The sequence below is a fragment of the Schistocerca piceifrons genome, chromosome 4 (assembly GCF_021461385.2).
Source record: "Schistocerca piceifrons isolate TAMUIC-IGC-003096 chromosome 4, iqSchPice1.1, whole genome shotgun sequence".
NCBI lineage: Eukaryota > Metazoa > Arthropoda > Insecta > Orthoptera > Acrididae > Schistocerca > Schistocerca piceifrons.
The window spans coordinates 401619269-401640821 of record NC_060141.1 but is presented as its reverse complement, the minus strand read 5'-3'; the positions used below and the strand labels follow the sequence as shown (position 1 = coordinate 401640821).

Sequence of the window (21553 nt, the reverse complement as noted above, 5' to 3'; positions counted from 1 at the left end):
GTTGACAGTATCTTTTAGGCAGACCACAGAATACGACATAGCAATGAAAATGATTAAAGATATTCTGACCAGATCTCTCGTTAACTTATCCAGACTTCGAACAACCATTTATTCTGCTCAGTGACGCTAGTGATTATGCTGTGGGTTGTGTCCTAAGCCAGGAGTGAGATGGTGAAAAGAAACCAATAGTTACAAATACTATCAGATCAACAAAATGGAAATTAATTATAATGCGACTGACACAGAGTTCTTAACTCTGGTGTTGGATGTAAACTATTTGAATTCACAGTAGTCACCGATTATGTCATCTGACGGTGGCTTTTAAATCTGAAAGACGCAAGTAGTCAACTGATGTGATGGGCTTTAAAGCTGAATGAATATAAACATAGATTTGTTACAAGCGTGGCAGACTCATAAGAGAGTTAAAGCACTAAGCAGAAAGACGTGTGTTGCGAGGAGACAAGGCTCTTATTGCTGTGTTGTGGGAAGCACAGGTACAATGTGCAGAATGCCAACAGTTTGCTACACAATTTCATGAAAGTAATCAAGCTTATTACAGTGAGAGGCCAGCCACAAATGCGTGAGCAGCAATGGGAGTATTGGTAAAAAGGTGGCCAATGTGATACCGAAAGCTACACTCGCACCTTTATTCTTTGTGCACAGAGAGCAAAACAGATTAAACCCCGAATTCAACTAAGAACTCTACTTAAGGCTTCCATAGCTTTTGAGATAGTCATGAGTTTGTTTTGGCTTTTGGAAGCCCTGGTGTGATTCTTACAGACCACAGGAGAAATTTTATGTCTTTGCTTGTGCAAATTTTCAAGCTTTTGAGAATCAAGAAATGGAGAATGATTAATTTTCATCCTATAGGGGAGTTGAAGACAACCACAAAGACACTATCTTATTATGTTAACAAAACTCACTATGATAGGGAGAAGTATGTATCACATATTTTATCCGCCTATAGCAGTTGGACCCATGAGTCGATTGGGCACTCACCTTATGAGGTCATATACTTGGGGAAATGAATTCCCCTTTTGAATTAAGCATACAATCCACAGGGAACAGTTCAAGCAAATGTTAGCAGACTAGCCACAGTACTTAAACTACTTGAGAAATGGTTCAAAATAATAATATTAAAGCAACTGCTAAGCAGATAAAGAGAGGTAATAAAGGAGGTGTACTACTGCCCAACTGAGAGGGTGATTGGGTCTTATTAAGAAATGCAACAGCAGAAAAGGGAAAGACAAAGAAGTTCTCCCCATCCTACAGGGGCTGATACAAGACTTTGTGGCTGTCATTTATGATGCCAAGATACAGTCTGCAGACTGTAGTACAATTGCCCATTTTGACAGGCTGAAGCAGTATCATGGTCATTTGACACCCCACCAGCCAAAATTCCTGTGGATCCATCTTCAGTTAAATTCAATACTTTCCAATACATTAGGAAGCATAAAAACCTCCCATCTTCAACCTCACAATGGTATGAATTACACTTCAAACACCATTACTCTCTGCAGTTGATGACTGAGTTCAGTTTCCTCTAATTATTCTAACTGAGGTTTTTGTGCATTAAAACATGTATCTTATTGCAAAAGTATCCTGTTATTGATGGCCATTTAATGAAACCTGTTTCTTATACCTTAGTCTTTTCTTTCTGCATGATCCTACTGCAATCTACCTCACGAATGCTTCTCAGCTCAGCCAACACAAATATTACCATTGAATATCGGAACTAAAGATACCAATGTCTCTAACACTGCTCATAATACCTGAGTTCAATTCCCTGTACCTGACTATCCACTGTGGACTCCTGATCTCATCTCTCAAGAGACAAGAAAACCTGTAGCAGATGCACAATGTATCTGGTTACTGCAGAAACCAATGTGAGAGAAACACATGGTTTCATACCTAAAATTTCATTTCATAGTGTCTTTTTCTTTTCTATACTAGCAAACTCTCATCTACTACCCAACCAGTACTATTGCTGTTAGCGCCACACCGTTTTCATGCGTTGTGTTGGACAAGTTGGGGAAAGGTTTTCTATTCTGCCAAGTTGTAGTCTGAAAACAGATCAGAGTTGCAATGGCCAAGGTCCTTCTCCACATGGTACACTGAGCTGATGTCGCACACTTGGAGCTTGGATATGTCCACGTTGCACCTCATATTGCTGACAGAATGGCTGTAGCCTCTCATGTAACAGATCAGTGTTGTTCCTTGCACTGGCAAGATGGCCGTGGCCATCAACATAAATGCCACCTCCTCCGTGACCCTTCCCTCCCTCTGAAAATATGCACGTTTTACTGTGCCATATGTGCAGTGTCCCTGTGAGATCACTATCCCTCCTTAATCCTCCTTTGCACATCTCTCCCTACATTACGACATTATGGTCTAGTGGCCATCATGGTTTGGCAATGTCATGAGCTCTGTCTTCCCACTATCTATATGTGGCCTATTGTTGATAAGTTTTCAAATGAAAGCTTTCAAATGACTAGTCACACCCACCAGGGCACAGTGACAGACTCTGAACATGGAATGGTAGTTGCAGCTAGACATATGGGACATTCTATTTTGGAAATTGTTAGGGAATTAAATATTCTGAGATCTACAGTGTCAAGAGTGTGCTGAGACTACCAAATTTCAGGCATTACCTCTCACTATGGACAATGCAGTGGCTGATGGCCTTCACTTAATGACCGAGAGAAGCAGCATTTGTGTAGAGTTGCCAATGATAACAGACAAGCAACACTACATGAAATAACCACAGAAATCAATGTTGGATGTAAGATGAATATATCTGTTAGGACAGTATGGCAAAAATTGGTGTTAATGCGCTATGGCATGAGGGCCTCTGTTAACAACACGACATCGCCTGCAGCGCCTCTCCTGGGCTCGTAGCCATACTGGTTGGACCCTAGAGAACCGACATTTGAAGCTGACTGCCAAATGATTCTACTATAGCCGACATACATTGCGCACAAAGATAAGATATGAGAAATTAGGGCATACAGACAGTTGTTTTTCCCTCGCTCTGTTTGTGAGTGGAACAGGAAAGGAAATGACTAGTAGAGGTACAGGGTATAATCTGCCACGCACCATATGGTGGCTTGCAGAGTATCGATGCAGATGTAGATGACTGGAAAATTATGACCTGGTCAGATGAGTTCCAATTTCGATTGGTAAGAGTTGATGGTATGATTGTTGTCAGCAAGATAATGTGCAATCTGGTGGTGGATTCATAATGGTATGGACTGTGTTTATATGGAACGGACTGGGTCCTCTGTTCCAAATGAACTGATCATTGATTCGAAATGGTTATGTTCGGCTACTTGGAGACCATTTGCAGTCATTCCTGGACTTCATGTTCCCAACAACAATGGAATTTTTTTGGATGACAATGTGCAATGTCACCAGGCCACAATTGTTTGTGACTGGTTTGATGAACATTCTGGACAATTTGATCGAATGATTTGGCCTTGAAGATCACCCCACATGAATCCCATCAAACATTTATGGGACACAATCAAGAGCTCTGTTCTTGCACTGGCACCACTTTCACAATTATGGATGCCTATAGAGACAGCATGGCTTAATATTTCCGCATGGGACTACCAACGATTTGTGGAGCCCATGCGACATTGAGTTGCTGCACTAAGCCAGACAAAATGAGGTCTGACACTACATTATGAGCTATCCCATGACTTTTGCCAGCTCAGCATATGTTAGTTTGTATCCTATAGATTAGCAAATGACACACACACACACACACACACACACACACACACACACACACACACACACACACAGAGAGAGAGAGAGAGAGAGAGAGAGAGAGAGAGATTGATTTTATTTTGGGGGGGGGGGCAGGAGTTGGGAGAGGGGCAGGTGAGTAGGATGGAGGGGGGGGAGGAGGAGGAGGAGGAGGAGTAAAAGTTGAGCAGCAGGGGAACCCCCGAAACACTAAAGCCCCTACTGACAATATCTGTGCTTCATATCAGCTATATGCTGATTTTAACAGTTGTGTGATGCATCTGAGTACTGTTAATGTGACCTATCATATTTTAATTAGCAGGGAACATGATTACTCATTGAGAAAGTAAACTTTTTTTTGTAAATAAACAGTGATTCATGACAATGTGATTTTAAAGTTTCATAGTGACAAAAAATGTAAATCCATTAGCATGTTTACTCCCCTTTTGTGGACCTTCTACTACTGCATAGGGCAGGCTACTCCAGTTTGCACCGAGCGAGGTGGCGCAGTGGTTAGCACACTGGACTCGCATTCGGGAGGACGACGGTTCAATCCCGTCTCCGGCCATCCTGATTTAGGTTTTCCGTGATTTCCCTAAATCGCTTCAGGCAAATGCCGGGATGGTTCCTTTGAAAGGGCACGGCCGATTTCCTTCCCCATCCTTCCCTCACCCGAACTTGCGCTCCGTCTCTAATGACCTCGTTGTCGACGGGACGTTAAACACTAATCTCCTCCTCCTCCTCCAGTTTGCATGCCCACTTTAGAGCAGCCAGACAGCAATGTGCACAGGGCAGGCAGGCATGAGTGAATGGGTGATGCATGGCCAGTCTTGCAGCTGGGCTGCAGCATACACTATCATAGTCCACTGGCTGAGCTCAGGCGGCCAGGGCTTGCCAAGAAGGTTGCACATGCGCAGCATGCATGCAATCGTGCTGCCTGGCTGGTTGCCTACACCACTTGCATCTGTCTGTGAATGAGCTGATAAGTACTCGCGGGCACCCATACCCGATAGGGCAGTATTGGAGCAGCCTAACGTAGGGGCACGTTTTGTATTAGTGTATTAGTTCAATTTTGTATTAGTGTAACCCTAAGTTAAAAGTTTGTTACAGGAAACACCAAGGTGTCCAGCTTATTACATATTTTTCTTATGACAGATGGAAAATTACACGTGGTTGGAAGAGTTTGGTTGTACACCCAAGGAGTGTTACTTTGACTAATACTAGTTGTTAGTATGTAAGTTATTAGTGGTTAGTACATGAAGTTTGCTGACACTTTTGTAATGACTGTAACTATAGTTTTGGAAAGAGGTAATGTAGTGTGTCATCTGTAGGTCCTTGATTTTAAAAACTGTCTGAAGTTGTTGAATGGCACTCCTCCAATCTCTTGTGTGCACACGCAGAGGAATAATAGGACTTATCTGTATGTTGTACAGTAAAGAAAGTTATTAAGTTTTGATAAGTTGTAACTGTTCAGAACGACATGATATTCCTCTCTAACTGAGTGAAGCTGGCACTGATTAGTGTCATATTATGTACGAACTCTCATGCATTCAAAAGTTAATTTGATTTTCTCTATTTAATCAAGTGTGGTTTTTTGTCAGCATACTATGCACCAAGAAGAGTCATCAAACCCCATCCCTCACATGAATGGCATTGTCAGAGACCCAATATCTATTGTACTTTATTCTAGTGTTATATTATTGCATCATGTGCATCATCTGTTGTATAGTAACAAAAAGATCCTTTGCTTTGAACTTAAACATTCCTACTATTAAAATTCAGATAGCAAAACAGCACACACACACACACACACACACACACACACACACACACACATGCGCACACACGCGCGCGCACACACACACACACACACACACACACACACACACACACACACACACACACACACACACAGGGTGTAAGGAGTATAAGTCCACATATTTTTATTGGTGTCTGAGGACAATGTACTGAACAACATTACATCAGTATTTACTTCATTTGCAGACTAATAATTATAGCTATGCTTTTACGAGTGGTTAGTATCTCCAAGTAAATGTGGCAATGGCAAGCCATTAACGCTTATTTTCCCCTGGGCAGCAGGTCAGGTGTTGCACTGTCAATGCGCACATGCAGAATGGTTAGTCTACACTGACAAGTGTAGCCCATATAGTGGTGCAGTTACGACTGCACAGAAAACATCAGGGAGTAAATTATATTGTGTGTTTGCAGAAAGACTGTGAGACAGAGAGAAAAACAACTAACACGCCGAAGAGGATACACCGTTGATCACAATATCTGCACTTATACCCCTAACACTAGATATGTATGTTAGAAAACAAAATCTGTTAAGTTCACAAATTCATAAGTCATACACAAAGCATTTTGTAAACCTCTCCCTTTAAATGGTTAGCATCACTGCTGTAATGAGGAAGGACATGGGTTTGATTCCCGGTAAGTCTTCAGATTTTTCTGAGATAGAGCAGTCTGGAACAGGTTCCACTCAGCCTTGTGAGCCAAATGAGGAGCTACTTGAATAAGAAGGCAGTGACAATGTCAGGATTCATCTACTGGCAGTAATGGCTGGATAGATTAGTGATGTGCTGGTCACATGTCCCACGATTCTAGATTGTTCCTCATACTGCCTTGTATGCAGTAGTGGGAAGTTGGAGTGGTGTTTAAGTTTAATATTGTCTGCTGTCTCCCCAAGGCTCTAGGCTCCTATTAGTTGTACAATTAACACAGAGATAAGATATATTCTTACATAAGGAAGGATAGGAACACAGCAGTCACAAACCCAGTGGTTTTTTTTGTTATTCTCGTATATCCAGATATAGCTATGAATAGCCATCATCATTGCTAAAGTACAAGGAAATTACAGAATCAGAACAGATTTATATAAAACAATAATCAAAACACCATGTTATCCAATAGCAATGAGCAATTCTACTCAACATACCATTTGAGTGAGTTACCATTTAAGAAACCCATAACAATTCATGTCCCCACGTTACTTCCCTGCTGTATAGGCAGATGGAAACGGAGGTGATTGTCTACACCTAGTACAGCAGCCTCAGTTTGCATCATGTGGTATAAGTAATGCCCCCACATTACAAAAATTGTAATGCCTCCATATTATAAAAATTGCTCATCTAGTTTCATTCCAATATAGCAATTTAAAACCCTTTTTTTAAATAAATAAATTCGGCAAGTATATTTACCATATCACCTTTAAAATACATTAAGACATTCTGATTTATGTGTTTGTTCATTCACTGGGTAGCCAGAACAGTATGACCACCTACCTAACAGCCGGTATGGCCACACTCAGCACAGATAACAGCAGCAATGTGTCACTGTATAGAAGCAATAAGGCCTTGGATGGTTACTGGAGGGAGATGGCACCGCATCTGCACACACAAATCAACTAATTTCTGTAAATTCTTGGGAGGGGTGTGATGAGCTCTGATTACACATTTGATTGGGTTCAGATCTGATGAGTTGGAGTGCCAGCACATTAATCAGAACTTACCACCATGTTTCTTGAACCACTCCATCACACTCCTGGCCCTGTGAAATGGTGCATTGTTGTTGTTGTTGTGGTCTTCAGTCCTGAGACTGGTTTGATGCAGTTCTCCATGCTACTCTATCCTGTGCAAGCTTCTTCATCTCCCAGTACCTACTGCAACCTACATCCTTTTGGATCTGCTTGGTGTATTCATCTCTTGGTCTCCTTCTATGATTTTTACCCTCCATGCCGCATTCCAATACTAAATTGGTGACCCCTTGATGCCTCAGAACATGCCCTACCAACCGATCCCTTCTTCTAGTCAAGTTGTGCCACAAACTTCTCTTCTCCCCAATCCTATTCAACACCTCCTCATTAGTTATGTGATCTACCCATCTAATCTTCAGCATTCTTCTGTAGCACCACATTTCGAAAGCTTCTATTCTCTTCTTGTCTAAACTATTTATCGTCCATGTTTCACTTCCATACATGGCTACACTCCATACAAATACTTTCAGAAACGACTTCCTGACACTTAAATCTATACTCGATGTTAACAAATTTCTCTTCTTCAGAAACGCTTTCCTTCCCATTGCCAGTCTACATTTTATATCCTCTCTACTTCAACCGTCATCAGTTATTTTGCTCCTCAAATAGCAAAACTCCTTTACTACTTTAAGTGTCTCATTTCCTAATCTAATTCCCTCAGCATCACCCGACTTAATTCAACTACATTCCATTAGCCTTGTTTTGCTTTTGTTGATGTTCATCTTATATCCTCCTTTCAAGACACTATCCATTCCGTTCAACGGCTCCATTTCAGTCCTTTGCTGTCTCTGACAGAATTACAATGTCATCGGCGAACCTCAAAGTTCTTATTTCTTCTCCATGGATTTTAATACCTACTCCGAATTTTTCTTCTGTTTCCTTCACTGCTTGCTCAATATACAGACTGAATAACATCGGGGAGAGGCTACAACCCTGTCTCACTCCCTTCCCAACCGCTGCTTCCCTTTCATGCCCCTCAACTCTTATAACTGCCATTTGGTTTCTATACAAATTGTAAACAGCCTTTCGCTCCCTGTATTTTACCCCTGCGCCCTTCAGAATTTGAAAGAGACTATTCCAGTCAACATTGTCAAAAGCTTTCTCTAAGTCTACAAATGCTAGAAACGTAGGTTTGCCTTTCCTTAATCTAGCTTCTAAGAAAAGTTGTAGGGTCAGTATTGCCTCACGTGTTCCAATATTTCTACGGGATCCAAACTGATCTTCCCCTAGGTCGGCTTCTACTAGTTTTTCCATTCGTGCATTATCTTGTTGAAAAATTTCACTGCCGTCAGGAAACTTGATTATCATGAATGGGTGCAAGTGGTCTGCAGCTAGCAAATGACACTCCTCGGTTCTCATGATGCCAACATGAATGTTCTCCAGCACATAAAGGAGCCACCACCAGCTTAGCTCCATCCTGCAGTACAGGTGTCAAGGAGCTGTACCCCTGGATGATGACAGAGTTGCGCCCTCCCATCGACAGAGCATGCAACACTCTGCCACCGCACCAATGCCCAGTGCCCATTTCAGTAGCAGTTGCCAATGTTATGGTGTTAACATTGGTACATGGATGTGGCGTCAGCTACGGAGGTCCATGATTAAGAGTGTTTGAGTGTTTGGTGCACTGTGTGCTCAGAGGCACTTGCACTCTGCCCAGCATTAAAGTCTGATGTTCACTCCAACACAGTTTGCTGCCTGTCCTGTTTTACCAGTCTCTTCAGCCCATGACATCTGACATTTGTAAAGAGGGGTGGCTGCCCAACCACATGACATCTAGACGTGGTTTCACCATGTGTTGAAGACACTCACCACAGCACTCCTCGAATACCCGACAAGTTATGCAATTTGTGAAATGCTTGTGTTGAGCCTTCGGGCCATCACAGTCTGCCCTCAGCCAAACTCAGATAGATTGCATACCTTCCCCTTGCTACACAAGGACAGCACAATCACTAATACTACATGCACCATATGTGTGTGTGTCCGCCTTCTAGCAGTCATTCCTCACCAGGGATCCTGCTATAGCCTGGATGGGTTTACACCGAAATTAGGTTGGTGGTCATAAGGTTCTGGCTGATCAGTGTATATTAGTGGTGAAATGATCCACCAAATCTTATACAAAATATCATTAATAGGGCCAAGCAATTGTCCTATACAGAAGTGTCATATTACATTAGAAATAATAAACTGAAATTTGTTTTTAAAGATTATCTTGATGAAATATAATTTGACACCAATTTGAAAATCATCAAAAGCTAAAATCTAGTGTAGTTGCTACAGTGGCTAAAAGATGCAATACATAATTAATACAAAAGAAAGATTAAAAAGTTCATACAAATCAATATATGGAAACCTGTTAACATCATAGCAAAATACTGAAACAAAATTAATTAACTGCATACATTTAATAAAAATATACAAACATCCTCAACTGATGTAAATTTCTTAACTAAAATAAGGGATTGCAATCAGTTACTGTGTTCCTATCCTTCTTTAATTAATCTACAGTCACTGTGCAAAATGGTTGCTTATGGAATTAAAGTTGGACAATTGTACACGTCTCTCAAGCTAACTGATTTCTGTGGGATGCACCACCATTCCTCTGCAGCCCAACTGCCTAGCATCCTGTAACTAGTCTAAGCCGCCCACTTCAGCTACGCCACCCCGCAATTTATCAATGCCTCTGTGAAGGCCTGTATCATCATTCAAGTTTTAATGACCCGTGTAACTATTTGTCAGCCCCCTTTGACAATCCTGAAAAATGAAAATGTACCTCATGTACTTTAAGTCCCCCATGTGGGAAATCTCATTTTTATGGAAGCTGCCATTTCAGACTTCTATTGGCCTCTTCCATGGAAGGGGAGGGCGGGTAAGCCACCACCGGTCCAGGAGGTAACAGGACTGTTTTATCACCTGTACTTTGTTACGAACTCTTGCGGCCCACATGCCTGATCCAACCATCCACTTAGCAAAAAGGCAGTTAGTTCTGGAAAAGGATGCAGACACACACATTTACCCCACATCATGCTTGAATGCCAACAGGGAGCATGGGAACAGAACCGCATGCTGGCTGCAGGTACACAAACAAGAGTGTAGGTCAAGAGGTGTTCGTCCTCTCTAGTCTCAGCTTTCAGCAAAGCTTAGTGTCTCTCCCTACCCTCCTCTCTAATGATGTTTGGACTCTGTTCCACTACTGACTAACTACAATGACCCTTCTGATTGGATTGTGGTTTATTCACTGACTCCAGGATGCACCCAATTGTACTAGGAATATAGCTAAATTTTACCTACAAAATGTCGTTCCATTGTTATTTTCCTTGGATACCCACAAAACCTGACAACCACGCTGGCACCAGCACAATTACATTGTGTTACTACGGGTCATTAAAACTTGCTAGTAGCTGTATAAATTCTGTGGGGTTATGACAAATAAAATAAAAGATACTAAAATAAAGAAAATTCTCCAGTATGATAGAATTTCTTTACAAACCTTGACAGGAGATGCATCCTTTCTTATCTTTCCCCATGAAATTGCTTCATCAGGTCTGGCACCACTGTCACTACCATCAAATTCACATGCAGTATTGATGAAAACCGCGTAATCTGCTCCATTCCTCTGAAAATGAAGGTGAATTTTACTTTTTTTTAAAAAATGTATCAGCCCAACAATAATTCTGTTAATCATTTTGCTCCCAATCACATATTACCAAGCCAAGATTACATGACAAAATCATAGATTAAGAAATCTTGCAGCTAAATTTTCCTATCTTGTGTACTGCTACCCATTAATTAAGACTCACATACTTGTACAACTGTGCTTTTTGTGATACACATAATCCTTTTAATTATTATGCATAAATAACTGCCCAAAATTACATCTGTAGCAGCCAATACACTACAATCCTAACAACTTTGATACACTGATCTGGCTCATTGTTACTTCACAGTTTGCACTGCTGCCAACTGACAAATGAGATTTGCTCTTCAGCGATATGATTCATCCAGGCAGAAGATAATAATCATAAAGAGCACATTATTACTTGCTATGAAGGCCACTATGGTGAAATGTTAAAATATGGACACCAGTCAAACTCATTTTCACTACTCTACACCAAGATTATGCCACGAAATCAGATATGCATACAGGGTGTTTTAGAAAGAACTTTACAACTTGAAAAATTCATACAAATTTATTGGAAGAAGATGTAGAGCTGGGTTTAGTGTTATTTTGTAGGAAAACACATCAAGGTTTTTTTTTTACCTTAAACTAAAGATGTATGTGGCTTCCATTGGTTATCCTACAGACATCCCATCAGAAGTCAATTTCTTTCCAAAGTTGCTGTAGCATTGTGGTTTTAACTTGCTCAGTGGTGACATAAATTCTTGCTCTGAGTTCAGATAGAGAAGCTGGCACAGGAGGTACAAGCACTATATCCTTGCTGAATTCCCATAAAAAGAGTCGTGTCAGCCTGGGGAATGTGAGGGCCATGCAATTGGTGCATCATGGCTAATCTGTTGACTGAAATGAAAAAAATCCTGAATGTCAGTCAGGTAGTGGGGTGGTGCACCATCTAGCATGAAGTAAACATTTCGTTCTTGGTCATCATCATCAATCTGTGCTATCAAAAATTGTTCTAATGTATCCAGATGCACTGTCCTGTTGATCTCTCACAAAAAAAGGGGCCGTACACTTTTTTCTTGCTCAATGCTCAAAAAAAGTTCAGTTTAAGAGTATCATGGACATGCTGCAATTTGTGATGTCAATTTTCACTGCTCCAAATCCTACAGTTACGTGCGAAAAGTCGACTCATCAGAAAAGGTAATTTTGTCTAAGAAATTTTAATCTTCATGTAATCGATTTAACATATCCACACAGAAGTTCTTGCAAGCAATTTTATCAGTGTCTTTTATTGCTTGTGCAATCGTCAATCTGTACGGTTTCAAATGCAAACACTTTCTCAACAGAGGCCAAACAGTCATATGTGGGATTTGCAGTTCACGAGGTACACGCTGGTTTGATTTCGTAGGGCAGTTGACAAAACGTTGTCTCACTCGCTCAACAAGGTCATCAGATGCACTTGGACGACCTGATAATTTTCCATGTCTTACCGAACACCCTGTTTCTACAAAACATTTATACCACTCATAAACTGTAGGCCTACTAGGAGGATCTTCAGCACACTTAGTACAGAAATTACTCTGAACTGCTGTCGCCAACTTCGATTCTTCAAACCAAAACACACAGCTAGCACACTTGGGTCCAGTGAAGGCAGCCATCTTTAATGCAATGCCACTAGTGCTCCTTACGGTGCGATTCAGCACTAGCAAATTATGCGGGACAAAACTTGATGTTTCCCTACAAACTGACACTACAATCACCTCTGTATGTACTATGAATTAATTTATATGAGTTTTCTAAGTTGTGAAGTCCTTTCGAAATACCCTGTACTTTCTCCATGCCAAACTAATGAACAGTATGTTCATCGCTCAGCTACATTGAACAGTGGCATGTTTTCTCAAGAAATACATATGTTGTAGCATCCAACGGCCAGTTCATTGTTATTGTTATTATTATTGTTGTTGTTGCTGTTATGCTTCTCTTTACACAGATTATACCAACAGCACAGTTTCATTTGCTTAAAAAATACAAGCTATTGACCTTTTCCATATTTTGCAATTCAGTCACCTCACGAAAACTGATCTTAACAGAAGCAGTAATTGGTCCATTTGCTGGAGAAAAAACACTTTTAGTGTTTTTAATGTTCTGAAAATTTAATCCATGTAAGCTCAGCCCCACCTGTTTGCTAGTTTTGTCTACACATTTTCTGTTAGACTGTATCTCACCACTAAGTAGCCAGTAAAAAATTGCCATGGCATGTATTTCGTTTGTTTATCTGATAATCCACGCATATCCATCTCAGTCGTTCTGACAATGACTCTGAAATTTTTTCTTTTTATATTGTCTGTTTAGTGGTATTAATCTCTCTGTGCCTGGCTCTGTGGGTTGGAATTAATTGTGCAGTAAAGATCCAAATCTCACTGCTGCACTAACAGTACACACTAATTCCATATAAATCAGATGTTCTCTAATACACACTTTTATCTGACTGTGTAAAAAGTATACCTGTGTCGTCAACACATTTTGGTGTATGTGGCTTGTGTTCACTGTCCAGCTTGTGAGCCACAAATGGTCTTTTCAAACTTGGGCTTTGAGTGCATATCACTTTATGGTTAAAATGTTGTTAACAGTGAATTGATGCACGCCACAGCCATGTCATTTTACCATCCAACTTATCATTAGACATAAAAGATTGAAGACCTATCTCATAGTGATCAGCCATGGCCAACATCCCCAGCTGAAAACTACTATCAATAAATTTGGACTTGTAGGTGCCCTGGAGAATATGCAACACAACTAGGTGCTGACTTTTGGAAAGCAACTGGGAGGGCAGCAGTTTGGTCTCTAGGCATCCACTATGGAGAGCAGTACAAATCCGCAAGTGCTGTGGTGCATAAAGAAGGATGGCAAGGGAACACCCACAATGGAACATACATCAATGGCAACTGATTCTCTTCACCAGTGGGTGCATGGTCTGTATGACTCCTGATGATTGTTGCAGAAGAGTGTGGATGTAGCCAGATACCAACACACACTTTTCAGCCAAGTGGCCCCAAGGAGGTCTGTAGGGAAATGTGTTAGTCATATTTTGGGCCAGCATCATGTAAATATGTCGGATGCTTCCCATAATTATTCCAGGTGCATACAGTATAATATGAGTCAGAATACATTTTTGCTGCTACGACAGCCACAATTGTTACATGTAATGTTCACGAGTAAAACATTTGCTGCAGTTGTACAGTTATGTTGGTATTTAGATGAGCCACATACAGCAGATGTGTTGCCTTGTAAGTTACCTTTGACATGGGTGCTTCGACGTATTATTTATAGACACACCTGAAGATGGGGCTGAGTCCCTGAAACTTGGTAGTGTAAAGACTTCAATCAAGAAATAACTGTCCAAGCGTAGTGGATGTTTTAATAATGAACACTGACTGATAATGCTTATGAGTAGTTGACACTTGCAGTGCATTGCTGCATGGATCAATGGCACACTGTATGACATCTGGAGGGTCTATCAAAGAGTGGGACATGCTTAAGCAGCACAATCTTGACCACTTTGTGGACAACATCACAAGAATGATTCAAACATGTTACAAAACATGAGGCAGACTAACGCAGTATCAAATGTTAAAAAGCAGCAAATTTTGATTTCAAAGATGTGCACTTCCAAACAATCTGATTTTACTTTGGTTATTATTTTGTTTTTATTTCATGGTAAAGTTATTTTTTGTTTCATGCATCAGTAACCCCCTACCAGCAATTCTTTAAAGAATAGATATCCTATGTGTAACATATCTTCACACATTTGATTAATTTACAAATGAGTTAATGTATTGAATATTTGATGTTAAGCATGTAAAATCTTTATGGATGAAGATGGAAAACCATAATTATGTTGGTTTTATTAGTTTCAGATTATGCATCCACAAACTAATGAAAAACTCAAAACCAAAACTGGTAAAAAACTAAAATGTCACACTCGATGCTGAAGTTTTACCACATGAACAATGAACATTTAATAAGTTATAAACTGTTTCCCTTTCATTATTTTGTGATGCTGTATGTGAGAAAAAGTTTACAAAAGGCTTGAAATTAAGTTTTAGGTTTGTTGGAAGTTCCCAAGTGCTCTCATTAACAAAACACTAGACAAGTGTAGTTTGCGTAATTTGAGCTCTGTTTTAAGGAAAGCTATTGTTGTTTTTCACACATCTCAATGTTTATGACTTAGCTCATGAACTATGTGACATTCAGTTACATAATTTTGAAGGCACAATCATGTGTGGATATTACCTGCGAAAGTGTGAACAGAGTTATAGCGAGGCTGCCGGAAAAACATCTCTAACACTTCATGCATGTGGAGCACATTGTGTAGAGGTGACACTCTACTGCCAATCTGCACTTTGGAATTCGTAAACATTGCCATGGTGACAGGCACCATTTGCCACCCCTACAACTCAAGGTTGCATTTGGTCTACCAATGAGTGATTGACATGGTTTAACAACAAACAGCTGCATAGTAACATTGGCAACAAATCTCAACAAACAGCTGTGTAGTAGCACTGGCAACAAAGTCCCTGGCTGTCACATGTTGTTTTTCAGCAGCTTGATTATAGTAGTGGAAGAGTAATAAATTAAAATTTCATGCCTGAAGCTGAGGTTTTACTACATCAATTGGGAAAATGTAGTAAGTGATGAAATTTTTTCTTTCTTTATTTTGGGTGTATGTGTATGGGTGTGTGTGTGTGGGGGGGGGGGGGGAGATAGGCGAGGAAGGGGAGAAGGATGGGGGGGGGGGGGGGCAGGAGGTGTCAGCAAGAAGTTTTGAAAAGGTTTGAAATTATGTGTAAAATATGTTGAAACCCATAAAGTGCTCTCATTCTCAAATACTGTTTGAATGTAAACTGGATAATTTGCATGCCGTGATCCATGCTGCCTCAAGACACACTGTTTTTAGCTTTAATACCCCTGCTGTGTAACCCCCCCGCCTCACAGCTCAACAACTAGAAAAATGATTAAATTAATAGCATTTTAAATTTATAAATTTGGTCAATAATTATATGGAATACTTAAAACCAAATTTTTGTTGCACCTGGAAGCCTTTTGATAGACAATCTGAAACTGGGATTGGGTGACAGTTTAGTCATTTGCTTATATTGATGGCTTATTCTGTCATTCCCTGTTCACCCTGAACCTAAGCTCAGACAAATTTGAAGATATGCAAGTGCTGCAAAACTTTCATATCTGAGCAGATTATCAATGGATTTCTCCCGCTTTAAAATTACCTTACCTCAATTACTATTATACGTTACTATTTACTGGCTTCCCTTTTACCTATCTACTTTTCCTTTTTTGTTTTCTTGTACATTTCCAATTTATTTCCAGTCTTTGGTTTGTCTGTGTCATGATTACTACTGTAGTACCCTGGAATTTGAATATCAGGTGACTGCCACTGGTTACTTTGCACTCCTATTGCGCAGCCTTGCCTCTTCTGAGCCAGGAAGGGTGCCATTTCCACCATCCAGTACCTGTATATTTCACTCCTTGCTACAGTTGTACAGTTTTGTTCCTTTGACTTTTACTACCCGTAATTGTCTTTTCAATTGCCTGCAACTCATTATTTCTATTTTGGAATCTGAATCTGAGCAATCAGTCCACAGTTATTTCCCACTTCTTTCTTTAAATTTTATCACTCCGTATTTATGCGAATATAATGCACCATCAAATATGATGTGCATGCCAATTTTAAACATTAAAATCATAAAAAGCAGTTTGTTGGCGCATCACTGGAAGGCTAAATTCGTTTTACACAACAATGGATGTACACATAAACTATCAAAGCAAGAGCAATTTTAAGTGAACCATTGTTAAATGACACAATCATTATTCAAAAAGAATGCCTAACTTGATTACCTACATGACATGCAAACAAACATACCATAAATTACAAGCATTACTCATCATTATTCACAATGTCATCATTACTGGTAGCTCAGAGGAGGCTACATCATAAACAGATTTGTTTCCTCTTTCCCCATCATCTTCTGTGTGCTCCATAACACATCTTCACTGCCTCCAGAGTATTTGAAATACAGCATTTATTGAATGATTTTACAATCATTGGAATGTTTATGCTTTTCCAGACAGGCTGAAATCCAGTCTGCAATAATGTGACGAGCAGCACAGTTATTTTTCCTGTTGGAGTAACATCACAGTTTGGTTCATGAAACCATTTTTCATATTGTTCCTAAATGTAACCTTTGAAAGGTTTATTTATACTAACGTTCAGGAGTCGTAACAGAAGTCATTCCTACAGGAATAACAACATGGTCACTGCCTAGTCTGTGGATCTTCTTTTTTACGTCATCAATCAGATGACTGTGAAATTCATTGACAATGCATTGATGGTAAGTTTGGAAAGCCCATCACGACAGAATTTCCACATGTTTCGGAGCCAGTCAAGCATTAAAGTTTGTCTTTCATACCTTCTCTTCATTTCCAGCAATGATGTCATCTGGGAAGAACTTTTCATTTTTAGGGGTTGTGGGGCTTCTTTTCTGTTTGAAGTTTAAGAAAGGTGGAAGTGTGTTCCCATATGCTGTGATTCCCAGCATTATAGTTACGCACTGTTTTTTCACTCTGATGTTTTGATGGTAACTTCCTTTGTTCCCTTCTCATCAACTGTGTAATTATGTGACATATCGAACCAAACTGGCATCTCATCAGTGTTGCCTAATTGGCCCATCAAAAAATTCTTCTCCTGCCGAAATGTGGTGACATACCATTGAATTTCTTAAGATTTTTTCTCAATATTCTGAGGAAGCTTTTGGCATACTGTTGTACAGTGTCGTAGAGGGATCAACATTTCCTAGGCTAGCTTTAACTCGTGCGTCAGTATATTAAGAACAGTATCCACCTCTTTTATTTTGTTTCTTATAATGTCACTAGTTACAGGTTCCCCCTTCTTTCTCCTTTCATGGATGAATTACGAAACTTTTACTTCAATGTCAGGATGTTTTCCTTTGTGGGAGCCAGTGAATTTCTTTCTAGTAATACTAGTTATAAATACTGCCAATTCTGTTTCTTCCATAAGCAAATGTCACACTCAGTTCCAATGAACTCTTATCCTGCCTTCTGTTACCACATTTTTCAGCATAAAGAATTACTTTACACATGGTGTTCTTTTTTACTTGCCTTCCATTTTGTGACTGCCTAATGCAAACATACTATACACAGTAGGCCAACAATAATGTAATGAAGTTGACAATTTTTATTTTAACAATTAGTAAATGGATTCTCTCATTCCTTGTCACACAATCTACTTTGATGCACTTTATATGACTTACCATCAAATTAGCATTACATATGTGATGTTTAATAACACCACCTCCTATTATGATCATTCCAGTGTTAGCAGCCTTAACTGCCATTGTGTTAAGCCGGCGAAGATCTGCATCAAGCAAAAAGACAGGTTAATATTAAAATGTATGTTTTTGAGGGGGAAATAAAATTTGAAAAATAGGCTTGTACGAGCATGGAAATGTTATTTTACACTCTATATTGCTTCTTTAGTCCCATACTCTAACCTCATACTAAGGTAATAAGAAGAATACAATAGATAAGGCATTGTTTTCTTATAAATCGTCAGTTAAAGGCTTAGTTTGCTAAAAATACAAGCATTTATTCTGTGACAGTTACACAACAAAATCTGTAAGTAGCATTTCATATTTAAAAATGGTGGAGTGTTTGAGATACATAAAATAAAGTTAGAAATTAAACTGAAAACAAACATACCAAGTTATAGTTCACTATTTTCCTGATTAATGAATTTTGTACATAGTTTCAAAAGCTAGAGTGACAGTATTTACTCTTTTTTACTTCAGCCCTGCTCCAAATGTTGCTGGTTCAAAAGATTTTCCAATTGTAACTCAGATAAAAAATTTAATTTTTGCCAAGTGTGCATCACATAGTTTTGTCATCTCAAGTAATATTATGAACATATTCTATACAAACAAGAGGTCTGTTTATGGGTGGGATACTAGCCAGGTTGACAGAAAATAGAAAAATCCAGACATCATGAGCTGAGAGAAGGAAAGTCTTCTACATGCCAATATTGTAATTCAATGCAGTCATGCTTAACTTCCTCATTTGTGTAATGGTACCTTGAATGATATCCAAGACAAGTCCAGGATTCTTATACGAATGGAAATACATCATATCACCAAGGCTTCCATCAGTTAGAGCTGGGCTAAATACTGGAATCTTGTTTTTGGCTGCCCAGTAATATACAGAATCAGGGTTATTAATTTCTTCCCCTAGCCTTGCAACCATTTTGGATGGTGTCCATAGAGTGCCCTAAAAACACAAAGTACATCTAGACATAACATCTTTATTCTAAGTCAGGCAGGGAACCCTGACATCCCTGAATTATATAGACAAATGAATAAACTCATCAGGCAACACATTTATAAATATTTCAAGAGAAGAAACTTTATTTGACAATAAATGTGTACAACAAAAAATAAAAGAAGAATAATTAACAAACAAAATTCCACTGCCTCAGATGGTGTCATCCACTGACAGACAACAGAAGTGACACAAAATAACAAAAATAAAAAATAAATAAAAAAATCTGTGATCAATGAAATGGTAGATGCTAACAAGTGCTAAAATGAGTTAGCACTGCATGCAATCACTGTGTTGCTATCAATTATGTTCATTATAAAAAGGCTGGTACTTAACAACTTCACTTACATTTGGGGCCAAGAGAATACAGAAGTGTGCAATGTAAAAATACAACTGCAAAATGCTAGGTTGGGAGAAATACAAGAAATTCATAAACACTGTGAAATATAGGAATGTTTCAACACAGGCTGCAGAACTACAGGCCTTTCTAATAGAAAAGTCTGGGGAGTGGTGGAAACTGGGATAACAATAAATTTTAAGTGGAGACACAGTTTGTACAGAATTTATCAAGAGGGGGAGAGGAGACAAGAATGTTGGTTCCAGAAATGGAAAGTAAGATGAGGGTAGAGGTAGTGGACTAAACAAAAATATATGAAGATTAAAAAGAAAATCCAGCACAAAATACAAAAAGGTCTAAAAGCAAGTTGGCAAAAGAGTTTACTTAACAGAAGTAGCTTTTGGTGCCAATACGGTAAGCAAAAATGATTTCATGTTGGATACAGTATGAGGAACAGTAATTCATGGAGAACAGATGAGGAATTTTTATAACTGATGTAAGATATATAAAAAGAAATAACAGTATTCCATCTCTCAGGGAGTGGGTAGATCCAGGCATATCTGATAAGCAAATAGCACATGCAACAAAATAGTTCACTGGTGAGCAGCCAGGTGTCAGTGTGCAACAGGCACAATATTTTGGCAAGTGACCAAGTTGCCATCATCAGGTGCAATGACAAACTGACTCCTTAGGAGCTAGCGTATTGCTTTGACATCCAACATTTACTCCCATCCTCTCATTAAAACATCATTCTGTCTGCAGCTTGTGCCCATAGACTTGTGCTGGCAGCATCTCTGCTGTTGCTCTGCTCGTCTCCAAAGTCAGTCAGTGGATATATCTCCTTCCTTCTCTTAATTGAACTAAATGCAGATTGCCAGCTCCCACTATGGGTGTAGCCACTATCACCTTTGATAAGCGGTTCACTTACTAGACTCTCAATAGATTATGTAATGACACATTCCTTGAAGTTAGACATATGTGTTGGGATCTTAGTATGGTTGTAATCTACACAGTGTTATTTCAATAGGCAATATTCCGGAACTGTCAACTTGTTTGGCTGCTGTTGCCTGGTATGCTGCTGGTATTCTCGGCAATGATCTCCCGATACTATGCACTGTCTGCTTTGTATATGTCATGTCAGAATGGCAGGGTATCTGACAGGACCTGGACTTCCAGAGCCTGAGGTTGTTCTTGACACTAGCAAGCAGGGCCTGTGTTTTAACTGGTGGGCAGAAGACAGTCTTCACTTCGTATTTCTGGAGAATTCGTCCTATGTTTCCAGACAAGGTACCACAGAATGAAATAAATGCAATGGCTGCATCATCCTGAGCTCCCTCTTCCATTTTGCAGGTTGTTCAGTCAGCATATGACGTATGGCAGTCTGAATTATCCATTGCATGCAGCCGTTCTTCTGGAACACTATCCTCAGATGATCAAGTGCATGGCTCATTTTTGGAGAGGTTGTGGGCCCTATGCACCAATGTTTGGACATCTTGAACCTCTGAGCTGGATGGTGGCAGCTGTCCCCATGTAGATATAGATAGGTGTGAATCTTCTTATGGGACATGCTGTGGTCCAATGAGCCATCTACTCTTCTCTTCATCAGGACATCCATAAAGGGAAGCACTCCAAGCACTTCAACTTCCATGGTAAAACTGATGCACTGGTGTATGAAATTAAGATGTATGAGGAAACCATTCAGCTTGTCTCTTCCATGTGGCCATATGATGGTGCCATCGATATACCTGGAAAAAAATGTTGGTTTTCACTGGGTTAATTCCATGGCTCCCTCCTCAAAATGTTCCACATACATGACTGCAAGAAGTGGTGCATGTGGATGCACCGTGGATACTCTTTCCAGCTGCATGTAGCAACCATCATCGAAAGGAGA

The 21553-nt window shown here is 39.7% G+C and overlaps 1 protein-coding gene across 1 annotated transcript in view; it reads right to left on the bottom strand.

The window, feature by feature from the left end:
• The window catches only part of LOC124796326 (probable deoxyhypusine synthase), a 58665-nt gene that overhangs the window by 8607 nt on the left and 28505 nt on the right, over positions 1-21553 (bottom strand). Inside the window, exons 6-8 of the mRNA XM_047260456.1 lie at positions 19082-19274; positions 18266-18369; positions 10791-10916 (exon numbers count right to left, since the gene is read on the bottom strand). Of these exons, the coding sequence (XP_047116412.1) occupies positions 10791-10916; positions 18266-18369; positions 19082-19274 (423 nt within the window). The remainder of the gene's footprint in view (positions 1-10790; positions 10917-18265; positions 18370-19081; positions 19275-21553) is intronic.